Source organism: Budorcas taxicolor, chromosome 4 (genome assembly GCF_023091745.1).
Source record: "Budorcas taxicolor isolate Tak-1 chromosome 4, Takin1.1, whole genome shotgun sequence".
NCBI lineage: Eukaryota > Metazoa > Chordata > Mammalia > Artiodactyla > Bovidae > Budorcas > Budorcas taxicolor.
Genome location: NC_068913.1, coordinates 50121900 through 50141861, shown reverse-complemented (window position 1 = coordinate 50141861; position 19962 = coordinate 50121900). Strand labels below are relative to the sequence as shown.

Here is a 19962-nt window from a genome sequence, read left to right as displayed (position 1 = left end):
AATTCTGGATTATAAGCCTTTTTTATTATTCTCATTCCAAGAATAGCTCTCAACTCTAAAAAATGTACTTAAAAATAGATTAAACAGTTTAATCTATTTTTTTTTCTGAAAAAAAGAAAACCAACACTGTAACGGTCACAGGATCTGAATAAAGTGAAAATATCAAATAAAAAGGTAACTTAAATGTAGCAGTTTATTTTTAGAAACCCACAGAGTTGAAGTTTCCAGTTTCTACTGCAGCACACCACTCTCAGCAACCTGTTGAAACTCAGCTCTGAAAATAACCCCACAGCATAAAAGTCATGTACATTTTCTGGAGCACCACGGGTCTGCTTACCTCATCTACATTATGCAATGAGCGTATCAAACTACCTACATCTGCTTTTAAATGGGAGCTATAACTTGGAATTCTCTTTTAAAATATCTAACGAGAGGGTCAGTTCCACCTTTTTTGATGGAGGCCAGTAAAGATGACTAACATTCACAATTCCTTGAAACAAGTATAATGATATACTTATTTAAGCTGCTCAGTCTTTCAAATGAAAGGCTCTTTTCTATGGTCCTGAAAACAAAACACTATTAATTTGTATTTTCATTTTTTTTAGCAATTTGATTATACTATCTTATGTAAAATGACAGCAACAAAATCAATAATCTCTGGTTTTAATGCAAAACCGAATGTAGGAAAAAATGGTGGTAGTGGTGGTGAAACCCACTTGTTAATGTTTTCAGTTGCACCATTAATTTTCAGAAAACATGACCAAACGATTAGCTAGTATAAAATACACTGCTGAGCTCTTGGTGTCAGAATGCAATGACAGGTACATTCTCCAGTAATCAGCTCCCAGAAGCAACTGGTTCAATCTGATTAAGAGGGCTGGGGGGTAGGGGTGGGGAGGCGAAGGCTATACACACACCCATCTAAAATTAAAGGTTAAATCTTAAAAAGTGGATCAACTCATTTTCAAAATAACCATCTACAAGCACAGCTTATAATTTAGGGGAGACTGAAGTTGCTTTCTGTTTTTACTTGAAGCTAAAGGATGTCACATTTGAGAGCAATCTCTCCCATCTCCCCACAAATACTGACATGGTGTTAATTAAGTTAATCCAAATTTGCAGTAAGGGAATTAGCTGTAAGAGATACACAGAATTATGCACTTTGGTCAATTAAAATTAAGTGGGAGGGATTATCGGAGAAAATAACATAGATACTAATATTGTGACATTCTGATTAGATTAAAATTTGACAAATTGAGCCTAAAGATATATAAAAGTTTATTTAGCACCCATTGTGCATCAGGTGTCACGCATTTTTTTTTTAAGCTTTGCCTACATATCTTCGTGAATTATACCAACCCAGTTTTACAAAAGGGGGCTTAAGGAAGTTGTCCACGGTCACACAGCTAAAAAATAATGCAACTGAAATCCTAAATTACATTTATCGGCCTCTGGCCCAGCCCAGTGCCAAACACACTGCAGGCTCTTGTTGAATATTTGGTCAATAAATGGAAGAATGGCCTCAAATACAAGCTCTTTGCTTCTATACCTCCTGCCTTCTGTAATCATGATAAACATGAGGTTAAGGTGCTCTCACTGGGAACCTGATAGTTAGCCTTACAGGAAGTTTAACTGAACAAGCATTCATAGTGAATGAATTACAACCAAAAGACCCTCCATCCATCTCTGTCCTCGTTGTTCTGCCATCCTTGGTCACCCACAAGATGCAAGACCGTCTAGACAACCAGCTTTCCCCAGTTTCATCCCCATGCTTCTCTAAGCTTCCCCGTTGGTCCTGGAAGGCAGAGCATGTTTACTGCTACTCTGCCCAGCGCCTAACACCGTGCCTGGTGATGCTAAGTGCTCAATAAATATCTACTCAATAGCTGACCTGTGGGACAGCCCCTGCCCCCAACCACTGTAAGAGCACCACTGCTGTCAAAGGTCCTATGCTCTGCACACAGTGGGATCCAAATGATGGTGAGGGATGGCCCTGGCTCCCCACTCTGGCATCCAGACCATACAGGTACTCCCTGCTGATGCCCTGCTTCTGAGATTCATGACATTCTGGCACCCTTGGACCAGCATCTAGCTCTGTCTTATTTCCACCCCAGTTCTGCCATACTCACAGAACACATCAATGTCCACGGCCACCCTCAATTTTTTTCTGCTTCCTCAACCCCAATAAAGCTTCATCCAATATCTACTTTAGCAGTCTCACTCCACAACTGATGCATACTGGGTCCCAATTCCTCTGGAATCTTAAAGCACATTACAACACAGCTGACCCAATCTTCCCATCCTTCCGGGACTCCCATTTCCTTACCTCCCATTCTCTTTTTTGCTTCGACTTCACCCAGAAATGCCCTTTTCCCACAGTTCACTAATTAGTATGCTCATAGTTTAGTAGAAGAAGAGAGACATTTGAACAGCCACAATATCAAACAACGTGTAACAGTAACAGCAGCTTGGGTGCACACATAGATGGCACAGCTTATAATTAAGAAAGAGCGCTGAGGGGTGGGGTACATGGCGCGGGGTGAGTGGTCACAAGGCCAGACAAGCAAACCTCATGGAGTGTTTCCAACGTGAAGAGGCACATGGATGCCAGGAACAGAGGTAAGAACACACACGCCATGAATCAGAGCCAGGGGCCCCCACATACCAGCATCCTGCCTGTCCAAGGGTGCCACTCACGTTCAGCCTGCTCTCATAAAAATGCCCAAATGGTAAAATATACTTTTTGGTTTTGTTTTAATCATCAGTTCCTCCATATAAATGTTCAATTTCCCTTTTGAAAAGCTTCTTATGAGAACTTTCATATCTCATGCAGACCATATCAAGGTCATGACACCTAAACCTCAGCATCCATAGTGAGATAACTCCAGACAGCAGCAGCTTCTAGGAGATATTACAATTATTCAGTAGTACAGCTTTGTGATACCACCCTGGCAATTTCACTACAGTTTACAAAAGGGCAGGTCTGCAATGGATTGGGGGTGAAGGGGCAGGGAGAACTGGTCCTTCACACAGCTGTGGAGTGGTGACCTCCACTCTGATCATCCTTACAGAACAGCTGCAGTTAGTTCAAATGTCCACCCTATGCCCTCCTGTCTATTTCACAGGCAGTATCTAGGGACCTGACACACAAGGGGCTCAGCAAGCTGCACAGGCCTCCCTGCCATCTTCCAAGCACTTGGCATCTGCTGGCCCCAAGTCTGAGGACACATTTAGGAGCAGGAGGAGACGCCCCACCCAGCCCTGAACTACAGACCAAGGTTTTACTATTGTCTCTCTTTCCTTTCCTGGGGGTCTCCAAGAGAACTTGGGAGAAATTGCAATAAACGTCAGGAGCTAATCTCCTACTGGCCACAGACAGTTTATCAGCATTCCTAGGCCTAACAAAAAAGAATCAGAGATGGAACACCTGCCATGGTCCACTGGGCTGTCTTGCACTGCAAGTCAGAAGCACCAGTCAGCTAGGACTGCCAGGGAGGGCAGAGGTGGGGAAGAAACTGGGGCAGAAGGGGAGCAGCACTGGCTCTGGTCCCCTCCTCTGACTTGTGATGGATCCCAAGGGAGAATCCATTTTAACACAAGCCTGAGAACACAGAGCGAACAAGTGGCTTGGAATCACTCCCCCAACGAGAAGTCCCAGGGCCTGTGCACTGGCCTCTCAGAGACCACCCCGCCCCCGCCAGGTCCATCCTCCACCCTCCCCTCACCTCCCTGCCCAGTGCTGGCACTCTGATTTCATCTGGCTGCCTCCACGGAGCTGTCTGACTCTTGACTTCAGCCCCATCCCTGGGTGTTATCTTTCTAAACAATTCTTGGTGTCCCACTGTGCAGTCGACAAGATACCTCGGACAACCTTACATCCGCTCCTGAAGGCCCCTGCCTATTTCGAAGACTCATGTGAAACTCAGGCTGAGATTGTGGAACCAAACTGGGGTGAATACTGTATCAAGTGCCTTTCATGTATTATCTACTGTTTAATCATTACAATCTTTTTGTGAGATAGCTCTTATCTCCATTTTATAGCTGGAGAAACAGAGGTACCTAAGACCAACACACACACACACACACACACACACACACACACACACACACACACACACTTTTAATAAGCGGCTATATGAGTAGCAGAGTAAATACTCCAGCCTAGGTCTATCTGAAAGCAGAGCCCACACGGCCTCCCCTGGTAAGAGAGACCCTAAACATTTTGCAGCAATGGTTTTGTTAAAGGCAGAAATAACTCCTGGCCTTCAAGCCTCTGCTGTCCATGGCCTTGAGCATCTGCTTACTTCAGGTCACAGGTGCCTGATGGCAGAGGTCAAATGTAGAGCACCAGACTATAAAAAAGGATTTATAATAAAAATAGCTGGCTACTAGTGACAAAGTACAGATACTGCCCTTATCTACCTGCTGAAACCCACATCATAAGCCTTAAAGACCAGCTCAATGGCACCTTTGTGTGAGCCCCACACCCTGGAAGAACTATACCTTTTCTCCTTCTCACTCTTTGGATATTGTGGTACTAAGCACATGCCTACTAGACTCTGAACTTCCTAAGGGGCCCTATCCTGCTCTTCTTGCATCTTTAGCACTATAACTGGCACAAAATAAAGACTCAGTAACCTTTGCTAAATGAATTAGTAAATTAAAGCAGGATTCTCACAGAATGCATTATCTAGTGTTTTTGACTATCAAACCTGAAATGAGCTTCTAAGCACAAAATATAAATGTAAATATATTCATACCAGCAAATCAGTTTGAAAATACGAGAATGACCTCGGGGAGAAAACAATTTGGGGGCTAAAAGCTCTTGTCAAATAACTTTAAAATAAAAACAATGAACACCAAGGCTACAAAATATTTTCAAAACAAAACAAAAGGAAGCATATGCTCCCTGAATCAAGGAAGCATATGTTCCCTGAATCAGATTCAAGACGAGATCTGAACTTCTGCTATTTCACTACTTTTCTTGGGAATTGACCATGCTCTGTTTGAGGGTGATATTACTGAGTTTTTAATGTGCCATTTTACACAGTGGGTGTGTGAGATTCAAAGACTTAATTTCACCTCCGAATTATTCCACACGCTGGTTTAGGGAAAATTAGATCTTAGCTCTGTTAAAAATATACTATAAAATTCAGTTGCTCATGTTATGGCTAAAAATTGAACAGCAGCTAATTCTCAACATGAGAAAAGAAAATTAGCTAATTCATAATTTGGAGCTTCATTTTCACTTCTATTTTAAGGAAAAAAAAATGATGTACTAGATCAAGTGATGCTCAATAGCTGTTCATGAAAGCAATACTAAATGTCCAGGCAAAGACTTCATGGCCTTCAATGGGGCATCGTGACCAGACAGTGGATGTGTCCGTACAGTCTAAGAACAGGTCACAGGGGGAGGTGCCTCACTGTTGGGGACAACTGTCAGAACTCGAGAAAAGCAGTTTTCAAAATTTCAGGGAGCCAACTTATGAAAGACAAGAAAAGTGGAGTCATGACAATTAAATGCAATGTCAAATCCTTGAATGTGCTTGAATGAAGGAAAAAAAAAGACATACCAAGACAACTGAGGAAATCGGACTCTAGACAGTAGATTAGATAACAGCATTATATCAAGGTTAAATTCCCTGCATGTTATATTATGTAGAAAATGTCCTTGTTCTCAGGAGATATGCATGAACTATTTATGATTCCTAAAAGGTTCAGTTAAAAATAAATAAATACAAGTATTTATCTGGGCATGTGCAAGGAAAAAGAGAAAAGAGCATATAAATGTGGCAAAATAGTAGTAACACCTGGGAAATCTAGATAAAGGTGTTCATTGAACTATTCCTCAAACTTTTCTATAAGCTTGACTTTTTCAAAATAAAATTCTGAGGTTAAAAAAAATTCAGAGAGGTCTGACCTCCCGAGAAGGCATTGTCTCAAGATTAATGGGTCATTTCTATTTGTTTTTCAATTCAGAGCCAAAACCACAAAGGAAAACCATTAAGCTCTTAAAAAAAAAAACCTTGCAATGTATAAACAATAAAAAGAGAGACCCATATTAAAGGATGAATATCAAATACTGTTATGACTCTTTAAGGCTTTTTTGACAGACTAAGACACAGAGTTGAGCATTTTATTGTTTTGTTCTAAACTATGTTCCAGGGGGCTGACCACCAACTTTTTTGAGAGCCTTGATACTCTGCTTCACAAAAACCATCTAACTTACCCATAACAAGGTGATTATTGCTGCTATGACCTCAAAGTGAAAGAAAATGAAAATAAGAAACACTCGATGAGATAAATAACTTATCTACAAATTCACACAGTAAATGGGTGGTTTGAACTCAAGTCTGTGTAACTCTACATTCTAGGGTCTTTCCCATACAATATACCAGATAAAACACAATGCAACAGAGTTGCTGTTTGCTTTAAGTTTTAGTCTTCAAAGATTTATTCAGCCACTATCTCTATACTACCACTAATTTTAATAGTAATTAAACAATAAATGGGCTTCCCCAGTGGCTCAGTGGTAAAGAATCCATCGGCCAAGCAAGAGATGGGGGTTTGATCCTTGGGTGGGGAAGATCCCCTGATCCCCTCCAGTACAGTATTCTTGCCTGAGAAATCCCATGGACAGAGGAAACCTGGCAGGCTACATTCCCTGAGGCTGCGAAGAGGCAGATATGACTTCACAACTAAACAACAACAACAAACAATAAATGGTATATTTCCTTTCTTTTCCATCAAAAAATCAATCTTCCAAAACAAAGTCCATAAGCTTTAAGAAAATGAAACCCCAAATTGTCAGTGTTATTTCTATCAAAAGTCTAAAACAGATTATGTATATGACTTTTGTATATCTGAAAAGACATACCAATAAGAAGTGATTACTCAGAGGAGAAATGGATCATAAAAGAATGAAAGAACAAAACAAAAAAAATTGTTTAAAAATAGCATTAGGATCATGGGATGCTGTTTAAAAATAAGTTTATGGATAATCATATTGTAATATATAAATGTATTGAATCAACACGCTGTCCATTTTAAACATACGCAATGTTACTAATACATGCCTTTCATTTCTGAACCAAATGGAAAACTAGTTTATGAAACTTCTAAAAACTCTTAAAATTCTAAGAATTTTGTTTGAAAACTGAGTGAAACTAATTCCTTTTATAGAAAGAAAAACCAACAGGTTTATGGGCGGGCACTGGAAACACATGAAGACAGTTCAACAGATACAATGCTATTAAAAGTATAAAAAGGATCCAGAATAATGTATCTGTTAGACACACTCTTAATATAAAAGTCCCCTCATCCTCCTGAACCATAACATTCTTAATATAAAAGTACCCTCATCCTCCTGAACCATAACAACAACAACAAAAGGCATGAAAAGGAAACATGTTTTGTCTGAAGCACTTGGGTTGAAATATCTACTTTTGACAGATGCAGTATGAATTGCAAAGCCAAAACCTCAAAGATTTAGGAAACTCAGTCAGATAAGGACTATGTATATAATAGTCCTAAGCTTTCATTCAATCAAAAGTGACTGAATACCTAGCACTATCAAATTGTTTTTGATTGTTGTAATGTATACACACATTATTTGTTATTATAACTATTATTTAAAAATAGTAGTGGTAGTGTTAGTCAGTTGTGCCCCACTCTTTGCAACCCCGTGGACTGTAGCCCATGAGGCTCCTCTGTCCATGGGATTCTCCAGGCAAGAATATTGGAGTGGGTTGCCATTCCCTTCTCAGATAACTTCCCAATCCGGGGATCGAACTCAGGTCTCCTGCATTGCAGACAGATTTTTTTTTACCACCTGAACTACAGGGAAGCCCTCATTTAAAAATAATAGATAAATAAGAAATAAATTCTTATATTCTATACGTCTGGTTGATTTTACCTGACGTAATTTTTTTTCCCTTAAATTACAGGTCTCACATTACAAATTTAAATTTATAGTTTATTTCTAGAAAGTATTTCTGAACTAAAATGTCATCAAAAAAAGATATCCAAAGAAATATTTTTAACTATCAAATATGAATTTCTCTATTTTAAGTGGGTATCTATTTTTGTTATTTTTTGGAAATGCTATTTCAAAAGAAATTGAAGTCTATCTCCACTTCTAAATTAAATTACTTTTAGCCACTAAATTAAATTTACAAAGAGAAATAAAGAATTTCCTCCTCAAGATGCCTTACGACTGTTTCTGTTTTCTTCTTTGTCAAAAAAGTTTTAGTGATCTTTTTATCTAAGGTAGTAAATATTTCATTTCCCTTGCCCGAAAGACTGAAAATGTATATAAGATATACATGTATATAAGATATAAATGTATATAATGAGATGCTTAGCATAGTCCCTGACCTACCAGGGTACTCCACAAGCCAGTTGTCTTTTCCTCCCAATAATCACCGTCAAAGTTCATTCCTACAGTGGTCTCCAGCATGTTATATTATTAGGGTTGTAAAGAGTCCGACACGACTGAGCGACTAAGCACAGCACTACGATACTTATACCTTTAAAAGCTTTTGTAACACGGCTCTGAACTTGATATCACTTCATTTCTCTTTCAACTGCTTCCTGCTGTTTTCACATTTCCTATTACCTGTCACTCTAGGAAAAAAATGCAACATTTGACTTGAATGCGTATTTCTTTGCTGGGGTTCCATCTTACCTGCATTTCCAGCCAATTTTGCTAAGATACAATGGACACAGATTTAGCCGCAGTGGTAGGGGCTGAAACAATGCTGTTTCAAAATGAACCGACATTGGGACTTCCCTGGTAGTCTAGTAAAGACTCCACTCAGGAACCTACTGAGCCCTGGATCTATCATACCAATGGTAAGTATATTGAACAACAAATGTTAATGGAATTTGCCCAGAAATAATGTCTCACGTCAGGCAGAAAGGGAGATAATTTATTCTAAGAGTCTTAATTACATTTCTATGGAAAGACTCTCACATCATGAAGACAAGATATCACACTACTGATTCTCTCTTATTGTTCCTCTCTGTTTTCATCACTGTTGACAAAGACTATGTATTACATCAGAATAAAATCATTCTTGATTACTCTACTTTGGGATAAAGTCTGATTAATGCCTTACTAACAAAAACATAATTTCTCACTCCACAAAAGGCATTATAATCTACTCTTTGTTTCCAACATTTAAAATAGATATGCCTTGACATTACAAAAAGCTCACAAGGATAAAGCAGATACCATCCCAATAGAACATATTTTCCTAATCTCTGTCTTATTCCTTATAGACCTGGTCACCACATAATAAGAGTAAATTATACCAGTAACTGTTGACAAATTAAATACAAAACTTAATTTTAAAATACCCTTAATAATATAGCACATATGGAAAGGAGGTAATTTTACGAAATAAATGACTCATTTGTATTGTATAAATGTCAAAGATGATCTATTTGAATTTTATCTTGTTTTTCAACCAAAAAACTTAGTTATAAATAAAAGAATGTTGTTTTTTTTAAACCAAACATGGTAGTACTTCATTTGTCCTGTATCTTTAGAGAAGAAGGTATTTCACAGAGGTGAATTTTCCAAACAATAATTTATCCATTTCAGTGCCCAAACTCACTTAGGATAGAAATGCTTTCAGCTGTGTCCTGTACTTACCCACCCATGTAATGTAGGTGGTACCCAGTATGAGTGCGTGTTAAGTCGCTTGAATCACATCTAACTCTTTGCAACCCTATGGACTAGAGCCTGCCAAGCTCCTCTGACCAGGGTTTTCCAGGCAAGAATACTGGAGTTGGTTGCCATACCTTCCTCTAAGGGATCTCCCCACCCCAGGGATCGAACTTGCATCTCCTGCATTGCAGGCAAAGTCTTTACTGCTGAGCCACAGGGGAAGTATCCAGTGTAGGGAACCAAATTTAAATTCTTGCCAATGGCTAAGGTCTCCCTCATTGTGAATATGCAAGAGGTTACTAGGGTATCTCTAGGATACCAACAAATATAAAGCAATTTGCTCCTATTCTAAATGGCTCCATGATGACAAGTTCTTGCATCTCAGTGTTATGAGTTTTCATGTCTTTATTAAAAACTATCATCCCTTCCCGTTTTGAGTCTCCTTCCCTGGTGGTTCAGACAGTAAAGCATCTGGCTGCAACGCAGAAGACCCGGGTTCGATCCCTGGCTGGGGAAGATCCCCTGGAGAAGGGAATGGCAACCCACTCCAGTATTCTTGCCTGGAGAAGCTCACAGACAGAGGAGCCTGGTGGGGTCACAAAGAATTGGACACAACTGAGTGATTTCACTTTTACCCAAGTTCTAAATCACTTCTTCTAAACTGTGGCCGGCAAACCAGATAACCATTAGTAATTTATCAAGTGCAGAAATAAACAAATTTGGGTAAGAGTCTCCATACATTAGCCACAGTGGGATTTTAAATTCAGCCACTCAGAGGATATTTTCATTTACTTCCTAGTTCTTGACTTTATCATATGGCTGTTTTGGGAAAATGACTGATAAATAAGTTATTACTCTATAGCAATTATTCTTTTCATACCTTCTTATCCAGTCCATTTTTAAAATGTCACCATTAGTAAGCAAAATCCATAAGGAGACTTACCTGAGGCACGCCTTGTAAATCGGTTTATTACTGGAGCTGAAAGAGAAAAGTGGGATAATATGCTTAGATAAAATTCTAATTTATCCAAAACCCTGAAAAGGAACTATATTGTTAATGATCCCATAAGTTAAATAGGAGAAAGATATGAATGAATAACAAGCGCTAGAAGAAATACATAAATATATGAAAATTAAATGTTTAAATTTAATACTAGACAAGGAAATATAAATTAAAACCAATATTTCATCTGTTAAATTAGTGCCTTCAAAACTCTTTAAATGAAAAGCCCTAGCTATGTGTGGCTGAATCTACTTACCTAGTATAGTACAAATCTATATAATATTTTTATAAACAATTTGGCGATTACATGAAGTATCATAAAAGGTTTATCTTCTTTAAAAAAGTAATTCAACTTTTAAGAGAGTTGTCTCAAAGAAATATTACTAGAAAAGGAAAAAGCTATTTAACAGCATCATTTTCACAGTGAAAAAATCTGGAAACAAAACTAATGTTCACATATGCTGATATCACTATTAGGTAAAGATAGTATATTGTTGATATTCTCAGATTTAATGTTTGTAGTGTTGACAATTTTTGTGTTCAACCCGGAAGTCCATGACATGCAAATATGTCTGCAGAAGGCTATAATTTCAGGCTGGGTGTGGGAGTGTACTGCTCTACTGGTGAGCCCACCCTTGGCCCACTTCCCACACTCAACTCAGCTCTGTTGTTTCCTCTTGGTTTTGTTTCTAACTATCTAAAGAAATGAAGGTTGTTTTTTTTTTAAAGCTTTTTTTCTTGATAGAAGCAGGTAAGTTTACAGTTCATATTATATACAGAAAGAACACCAGGTACTAACTACAGAGTGTATTTTAGTAGCAGGATGTCATGGGTCCACTATAATACTTTCTAATACTTCAATACTTTTAAAACAGTCATTATAAAGACAGTTTACACTATGGATAGAGGTCAAGTAAAAAAAGAAGACTAAAATTTTTGTCAACATTATGTCAAACAGCACAAAAATTACCGACGCTTAGGAATAACTACTAGAAGAAAATTCTGTCAGATGTTTTACACTAATCCTTGCAACTATGCCTTTAAATATCAGCACCTCCACATTACTGATGACAACATTTTACAGTAAGGCTCGGACATACTGATTAGTTTGCTTTAGATCACACAGCCACACTGTGGCAGAACTTGAGTATTTGAACTTAAGCACTTCTAGCCCCAAAATGCTTTCCACCAAGAGCAGAAAGCAAAAATACTGACACTTGAAATCACAAATAGGTTATTTCCTCCCATATTGATCTCCACTTTTAATAAGGATTAATTCTGTAAAATAATTCACAAACCCTATTATTAAAATACTATAGTTTACAGCAAAATTATATCCTCTCAAATGATCAAGGTACAAAATTGCCACTATTTACATACCAAATTAATTCAGCCATATAGCTGCAAAGTCACAAATCCCTTAAATAAAAATCTTTCATCAGATAAACTGTAGTTATATTTTAGATATCACACACACACAAAAATGTCCACCAGTTTTCTTGGATATTTTCCAATCTCTTTTTCACAACTCCTTTAGAACCTAGTCTAAAGGAAGCCTCCCCAAGCCAGCCATAAGGATGGGAAAGGAGAGAGTAACAAAAACTTCAACCACAAGAATGCAGAATAGACAGTGCAGGCTGACCAGAGCAAGATGAAGGTAAAAAGCATATCTCAGCTCCGGAGTGAAAACACAGCACATACTCTCTGCCTCCTGCTCCAGACTCTCCTCTAGACAATGAAGTCACAGCAAAATGAGCTTCTGGTTTGTATTTCTGGGATGTCTTTGTTCTCTTGGGGTCCCTCAGGTTTGTGTGTCTTTCTGAAGTGTTAGAGGCAGAGACAGATTTTCAAGGTAGTGACACTGCCTTCTTGGAGGTGTACTCTAAGTTTGTGGGAGCAATTTTTTCAACCGTCTTAATAATTCAGAGGAGACCTTTGACATTTGACAGACGATTGGACATTGACAGTTCTATACAACAAAGAACTGTCCTAAATCTCACAACTTTCATGCTTTCACATATCCAACTGGACATTCATGTTGGCAAGCAAGTCAACTTGCAACCATCTGAGACTAGATTCCAACACTGTTTATTATTTAAGTACAGTACTTCCCTGGTGGCTCAGTGGTAAAGAATCCACCGGCCAATGCAGGAGACATGGGTTTAATCCCTGGTCCAGGAAGCCCCCACATGCTGTGGAGCAACTAAGCTCACGCACAACTACTGAGCCTGTGTTCCAGAGCCTAGGGCTCAGCAACAAGAGAAGCCACCACAAAGAGAAGCCTGCACACTGCAACCAGAGAGCAGCTCCTGCTTGCTGCAACTACAGAGAAGCCCAGCCCATGCAGCAACGAAGACCCACCCAGCACAGCCAAAAAATAAATAAGATTTTTTTTTTAATATGCTGCTGCTGCTAGGTAGCTTCAGTCGGGTCTGACTCTGTGCGACTCCATGATGGAAGCCCACCAGGCTCCGCCGTCCCTGGGATTCTCCAGGCAAGAACACTGGAGTGGGTTGCCATTTCCTTCTCCAATGCATGAAAGTGAAAAGTGAAAGTGAAGTCGCTCAGTCGTGTCCGACTCTTTGCGACCCCATGGACTGCAGCCCACCAGGCTCCTCCATCCATGGGATTTTCCAGGCAAGAGTACTGGAGTGGTGTGCCATTGCCTTCTCCGTTTTTTAATATATACAAGTACAATTATTAGATGCAGTTTTAATATACATAAAACTTTCTGCAACACAAACAACATAAATCAAAAGAACTGGGCGGGCTTCTGGTATTTTGTTGGGAATTACATTAATATTTGTTCATCATTTCAAAAAATCATGTCACTACTCTATTTGGGGTATCTGAATGGCCAGTAGAATATACCTGATTAGACTACATTTACAGCTTTCATATTCTTAGGGATTCAACAAGTGGGAGAATCTAATTATGTCTCCCTGTGAACATGTAAGCACATGCCTACTGCAACACAGTACTATAAATTACTTGCCTTTGTTTCTCTATATTTTTGCTAGAAATTATGTAAAATTTTAAATTGTGGGTAGAGAGGTTCTATGACAATGACTTCTGTCTCCCATTGTAAACGGGGCACAGGACTGGGTAGTTAAAAAGATGGGGGCACTAAGCATATGTTATGCAGTTGTCAAGGTAAACACTGGGTTTTGACAAAATTACCAAAACTCCATCCAATACCTCATAACCATATCCCTTCATACCTACTTGTAGGGATAAAACACAAGTGTTTCCTACGACAGCTCTTGGCAAACCAACAGTAACCTTCACCATTTTTCTTGGTTTTTTTTTTTTTTTAAGTCCAGCAGCCAAAATCGGGAAGAAGGTTGAGATTTAGGGTGGAGGCCTCGCTGGAAGTAAAGCAATGTGCATCTGGGCAGGGTGTGCCTGGTGTTTTCTCTCACAGGAACCCAAGTACAGGGAAGAGGAGCAGGGGGAAGGTGAAGAAGGACGCACCACTGGGCACCAACTAGGGTCAGGAGGCATGGGCTCCACCAGCTCCATTGCCTTCTAGGAAACCGTGGATGAATCATGTAACTTTGAGCTAAATTCTCAATTAAAAAAAAATGCAAGGTAACATCTGCCCTCCTTAATTCAAGAGGGTTTTAAGAAAAAATAAACATCTTTTTGAAAGTGCCTATAAACTATAAATTCCTATTCAAATATAAAAGATTGATGTTTATTTATTGTGAGCTAATATTACCAATTTTAACATTACCACTTTTTAAATATACAAAGTAAAGAGCAGAACAAATTCATAAAAAAGTTAACAGATGATGTTTTAAAATCTACTAAGTCAAAGTAGGCTTTCACAGAGTCTTCTTGGTTTCCACCTTTAGATTTTCTTATTCTATGGATCCCTGATGGCTCAGTTGGTAAAGAATCCGCCTGCAATGCAGGAGACCCCGGTTTGACTCCTGGGTCGGGAAGATCCGCTGGAGAAGGGATAGGCTACCCACTCCAGTAATCTTGGGCTTCCCTTGTGGCTCAGCTGGTAAAGAAAGCACCCCGCAATGCAGGAGACCTGGGTTCAATCTCTGGGACGGGAAGATCCCTGGAGAAGGGAAAGGCTACCCACTCCAGTATTCTGCCCTGGAGAATTCGATGGACTAGTCCATGGGGTCACAAAGAGTGGGACATGACTGAGTGACTTTCACTTTCACTTTCCTATTCTATGGATATTCCAGGAGTGTATTTACACACACACACACACACACACACACACACACAATATTAGGAGAATATAGAAGGAAAAATATAGCCTGGCTGGAGAAACAAATATGATTTAAGAATATACTAAATGCCTCTAACATCTGAAACAGATATAACCTATGATTTTAATGAATCCTCAAGGGAAAATACAGAAATGTTTATATAGGTTTGACTTTCTCCCAAGTGCCATTCCAGCAGAATACTGAGAGTCCTGTGTTCCTATGAATATCTTTCGTGCTTATCTAACCAGAGATTCTGTCAGTTTCCAAACTAGATGGGTCTTAATTCCTCCGCCCCCAGGAGACACAGAAGTGTAGCTGATTCAAGTCGTCTTTAATCCTGGAGCATCCTTACAAGAAAAATGCTCCATTACTTGAAGATGGCTGAATAAGCCTCTCTATTCCTAGCAGAGAAAACAACCTCCCACACCTGTGACTCCCCACCAGTGCCAGTGGGACCTGCTTATCTTCTCACTTCTTTTTGCCTGAAGCCCAAGATAAGCAGTGCCTGGCAGATAAGAGGCACTGATTCAACAGCTGAGGGTTAATCCATCAATTCTGTGAAGTAAACAGAGCCAAGTCTCCTCGTCCCACTTACTCTGCTATTTATTGGATGTGGACGCTGGGCACTGGGAATGTGACAGAGTCCTTGCCTCTGAAGAGCTTGACCAAGTTGGGAGGTATTTTCAAATACTATGTCTGCAAGGGCTTACACCACATAAGCAGCTACTCTAACAGGAAAATTTAGATAAAAGAGAAATTTCACAGAAAACTAGAACACTGAAGAAATTCTATGAAAACAAATGCAGTCAACTGCAAGCATGAACCAATGAGTTTGGCCTTCAAAAAGGAAAGCCAGGTTGGTAATCATGCAGGCAGTCTGCGTCTGAGCATAGTGCTGGGAAAGAAGTTGTGATTTACGGTCATTAAACACACACACACACACACACACACAGCCACTCTATCTATACGGTAGCCACATTGGTTAAATACTCTTTGCGGAAAAGAGTTCATGTACCCTGAAGTAAGACGTACACAACAGTCTTGGAGTCAGCGCAATAATTAACATCCCCAGCCTCATGAGTCACCTTTTCTAGAATAAACATTTTCCAAATCTGCTCTCTAAATAAAAGATTCTAGAAATTATGTCAACTGAAACCATGTTAGGTAATTATTTTTGACAGAATAAATACTTGGCTCAGAGTAAATTTCTCTTATGCCTGAGTTATAAGGCTCACCTTTGAAGGAAGGAAAATTTAACTTTTTTAAAAGATCAACAGCCACTAAAGCAAATAAACAACAAAACCTGAAATATTGTGCTAATTAACCGAACAAACACGATTTTCAGACTTCTTTATACATGCTTACTTTCTGACATTGCAGAGGACCACTTATTTATTTCCTGTGTCTTTGTTAAAGCTATGTCCCCTCAAAGTACTTCTGATCAGACATGATGGGAACTGTTTGAGAAGCAAGTGTTTGAGGGACCAGTTTTCTTTCTCCTTTTCAATTATATAATGTGCGATTTAGGTGTCCTATCTACCCATATACATGGAGCATGGCTGGAGTAGGGCAGAATGAGATGAAATATAGACGTTCAGCTTTTTTTAAATGCCACCTTTAAGGACCACTAAAGAGATGCACAGTCTCATTCTTTCTATTCACAAAGCAAACTCCTTAAAATATAACTGATATTCTAAAATACCGATGTAATAGAATATAACTATTACTTTAGGGGAAAAAACACTCTTGGTTTACTTTTGCTTATGAATGAACTTGATTCTCCACTTTTTAATTCATGAGGACTTTACCAAAAATACCCTCTTAGGACCAGAAGAAAATTCAGCTTCAGCTACAAGAGTCTTAAGGTAGCTAAGCTTATAAAGCCACACAAAGAGTTGATGTAATAACAATGTCCAGAAAGAGGCTCCCAATACTTTAAGGATTTTGAAATGCAGACTCTGAAATAAAATTGGAGATGGGAAAGGCCATTTCCAAAACTACATCAATGCAATTTCTGCTTCTGCATATGCTAAAACTGTCTCTTCTAAACCTGCAAGATCAAATATGTGTACAGGGCAGATTTACAGAGACTAATGTTTTGTTCCTAATGTTTTTTTTGTTAAGAGTGAACAATCCAGACTAGACCACTAAGAATACTACAAAAACCAAAAGCTAGGAGAGTTCAAATCCTCACACATCCCTGAAGGCACAATAAAATCAGACCCAGAAAAGAGTAGTTAAGAAAAATATAAGGGCTCTGAAATGAAGACAAAACCATCAGGAAATGTGATTAAGGTTGGCCTAATCACAAAAGTACAGAAAATACCACCTTGTCTTCACAGAAGGATGTTCCTGCTATTCTAGGCTCAGCTTAAATGCCTCCTAAAAAAAGGAGGACATTCTCTGAACACTCAGTTTAACCCCGTGCAGGTCCTCTCAAATGTCAGCACTATCTAAAGATACTTTTCGTTGCTGTCGTTCAGTAGCTCAGTAGTGCCCAACTCTGCGACCCCATGGACTACGGCATGCCAGGCTTATCTGTCCTTCCTTATCTCCTGGAGTTTGTTCAAACTCATGTCCTCTGAATTGGTGATGCCATCCAATCATCTTGTGTATTATGTTTACTGTGTGATTCCTCCCGTGCTACCGAGAGAGCAGCATCCTTCCTTGTCTGTTTCACTACTATATACCCAGCACCTAGAACTCTGCTTAATATGTATTTACCTCAACAAATACTGAATGAATAGTGCTATTGAAAATTTAATATAATAAGGTTATTTCCTGATACTTAAAGATTATTTGGACAAATGTAAGTGATAATTTATACACACATTAAATTTATGAAACTCATAAAATACTGTACTGGCTGGAACATAAAATCAACTTTAAAACGGTAGAGTTACACTGGCCTTTGACTTTTTGTACAAGCAGTAAAATGCAATCCCATTTATGAACCATAATTAGAAAAATTCAACCCAGCTGCTAGTTTCCAACAAAAATAATGAAAAATTTCCCAAGTTAATCAGTGCAGAAAGCAAAGGCACTTTTCAATTAAAATGTGGGAAAGAGGCTTTTAAGAACATCCATGTTTCAAAGTTTTATTTTTAATCAAGGTGAAAATGACATACAGTGAAGTGCACAATTCACTGAGTTCTGACAAATGTATACAGCTATGTAACCAACATTCCAATCAATATACAAAACATTTCCAACACCCTGGAAAGTTTCCCCAACTCCTTACAGTCAATACCTAACATCCCTTAGTAGTTTAGAACCATATCTAACCATAGCTTAGTTTTGCCTGTCTCTGAATTTCATACAAATCTGAGATTTATTCTCACTGCTGAGAAGATCAATAGTTTGTTCTTTTTTATTGCTGAGTAATATTTCATTGTGTGAATGCCCTACAATTTGTCTATCCATTCTCCTGTTGATGATTTTTTCCAATCTGGGCCATTCTGAATAAAACTTCTGTAAATATTTTTATACAAATCTTTTTGTGAACATATGCATTTCTCATGTGGCTACCTAGAAGGAGCTTCCCTGGTAGCTCAGCTGGTAAAACAGCTGCCTGCAATGCAGGAAACCCTAGTTCGATCCCTGGGTCAGGAAGATACCCTGAAGAAAGCACAGGCTTCCCCCTCCAGTATTCAAGGGCTTCCCTGGTGTCTCAGGTGGTAAAGAATCTGCCTGGAATGTGGAAGACAGGGGTTTGATCCCTGGGTTGGGAAGATCCCCTGGAGAAGGGAATGATAACCCACTCCAGTATTCTTGCCTGGAGAATCCCCATGGACAGAGGTGCCTGGCAGGCTATGGTCCATAGGGGTTGCCAAGAGTCGGACACAACTGAGTAAGCAAGCACAGCACCTAGTGTGGGACTGCTGGGTCACAGGTAAACGAATATTTAACCTTATAAAAAATCTGCTGATTTCTCGTTTCTACCACTTCATCCTCTCATGTAATAAACAAGAATTTCAGTTACCTTATATCTTTGCTAACGTAAGACATGTCTTCTATTTTAGCTATTCTTGTGTGTTTAGTGGAATCTCATTGTGATTTTAATGTTAATTTCCTTAATAACGAAAGATACTGAGCACTCTCCCATGGGTTTACTGGCCATTCTCATGTCTTCTTTATTAAACTGTTTAAGTCTTTTGCTCAGTTTGATTAGAGCCTTTTTATTATTGAGATTTAACAGCTCCTTATATATATTCCAATAAAAATAAATTAGAATACATAAGGGAAAAAAACCACAATTATAAGAGCAACAAAAAATAATAGGTAACTTAGAAATAAGGTTAAGAAAAGACAAGAAAACCCTTTATGAAGAAAATTACAGAACACTGAAGAAATCAAAGGAAAACTGAATAAATGGAGATAGGCAATGTTCATGGACAGGAAGATTCAATATCATTGAAAGAAGCTTATCCTAAAAGTTCTGTGGAATAACAAAAGCCCATGGGTAGTTAAACAATTCTGAAGAAAAATAAGGTAAAAATTACTTCAGTTCAGTTCAGTCGCTCAGTCGTGTCCGACTCTTTGCAACCCCACAGACTGCAGCACTCCAGGCCTCCCTGTCCATCACAAACTCCTGGAGTTTACTCAGATTCATGTCCATTGAGTTGGCAATGCCATCCAACCATCTCGTCCTCTGTTGTCCCCTTCTCCTCTCGCCTTCAATCTTTCACAGCATCAGAGTCTTTCCAAATGAGTCAGTTCTTCGAATCAGATGGCCAAAGTATTGGAGTTTCAGCTTCAGCATCAGTCCTTCCAATGAATATTCAGGACTAATTTCCTTTAGGATGGACTGGTTGGATCTTCTTACAGTCCGAGGGACTCTCAAGAGTCTTCTCCAACACCACAGTTCAAAAGCATCAATTCTTCGGTGCTCGGCTTTCTTTTACAGTCCAACTTTCACATCCACATCACAACTTTCCATACTACTGGAAAAACCATAGCCTTGACTAGATGGATCTTTGTTGGCAAAGTAATGTCTCTGCTTCTTAATATGCTGTCTAGGTTGGTCATTGGAGAAGGCAATGGCAGCCCACTCC

At 39.0% G+C, this 19962-nt stretch overlaps 1 protein-coding gene across 1 annotated transcript in view; it reads right to left on the bottom strand.

Moving 5' to 3' along the window:
• Positions 1 to 19962, bottom strand: part of PRKAR2B (protein kinase cAMP-dependent type II regulatory subunit beta) — a 109418-nt gene that overhangs the window by 73450 nt on the left and 16006 nt on the right. The window contains exon 2 of the mRNA XM_052638811.1: positions 10617 to 10652. Within this exon, the coding sequence (XP_052494771.1) occupies positions 10617 to 10652 (36 nt within the window). The remainder of the gene's footprint in view (positions 1 to 10616; positions 10653 to 19962) is intronic.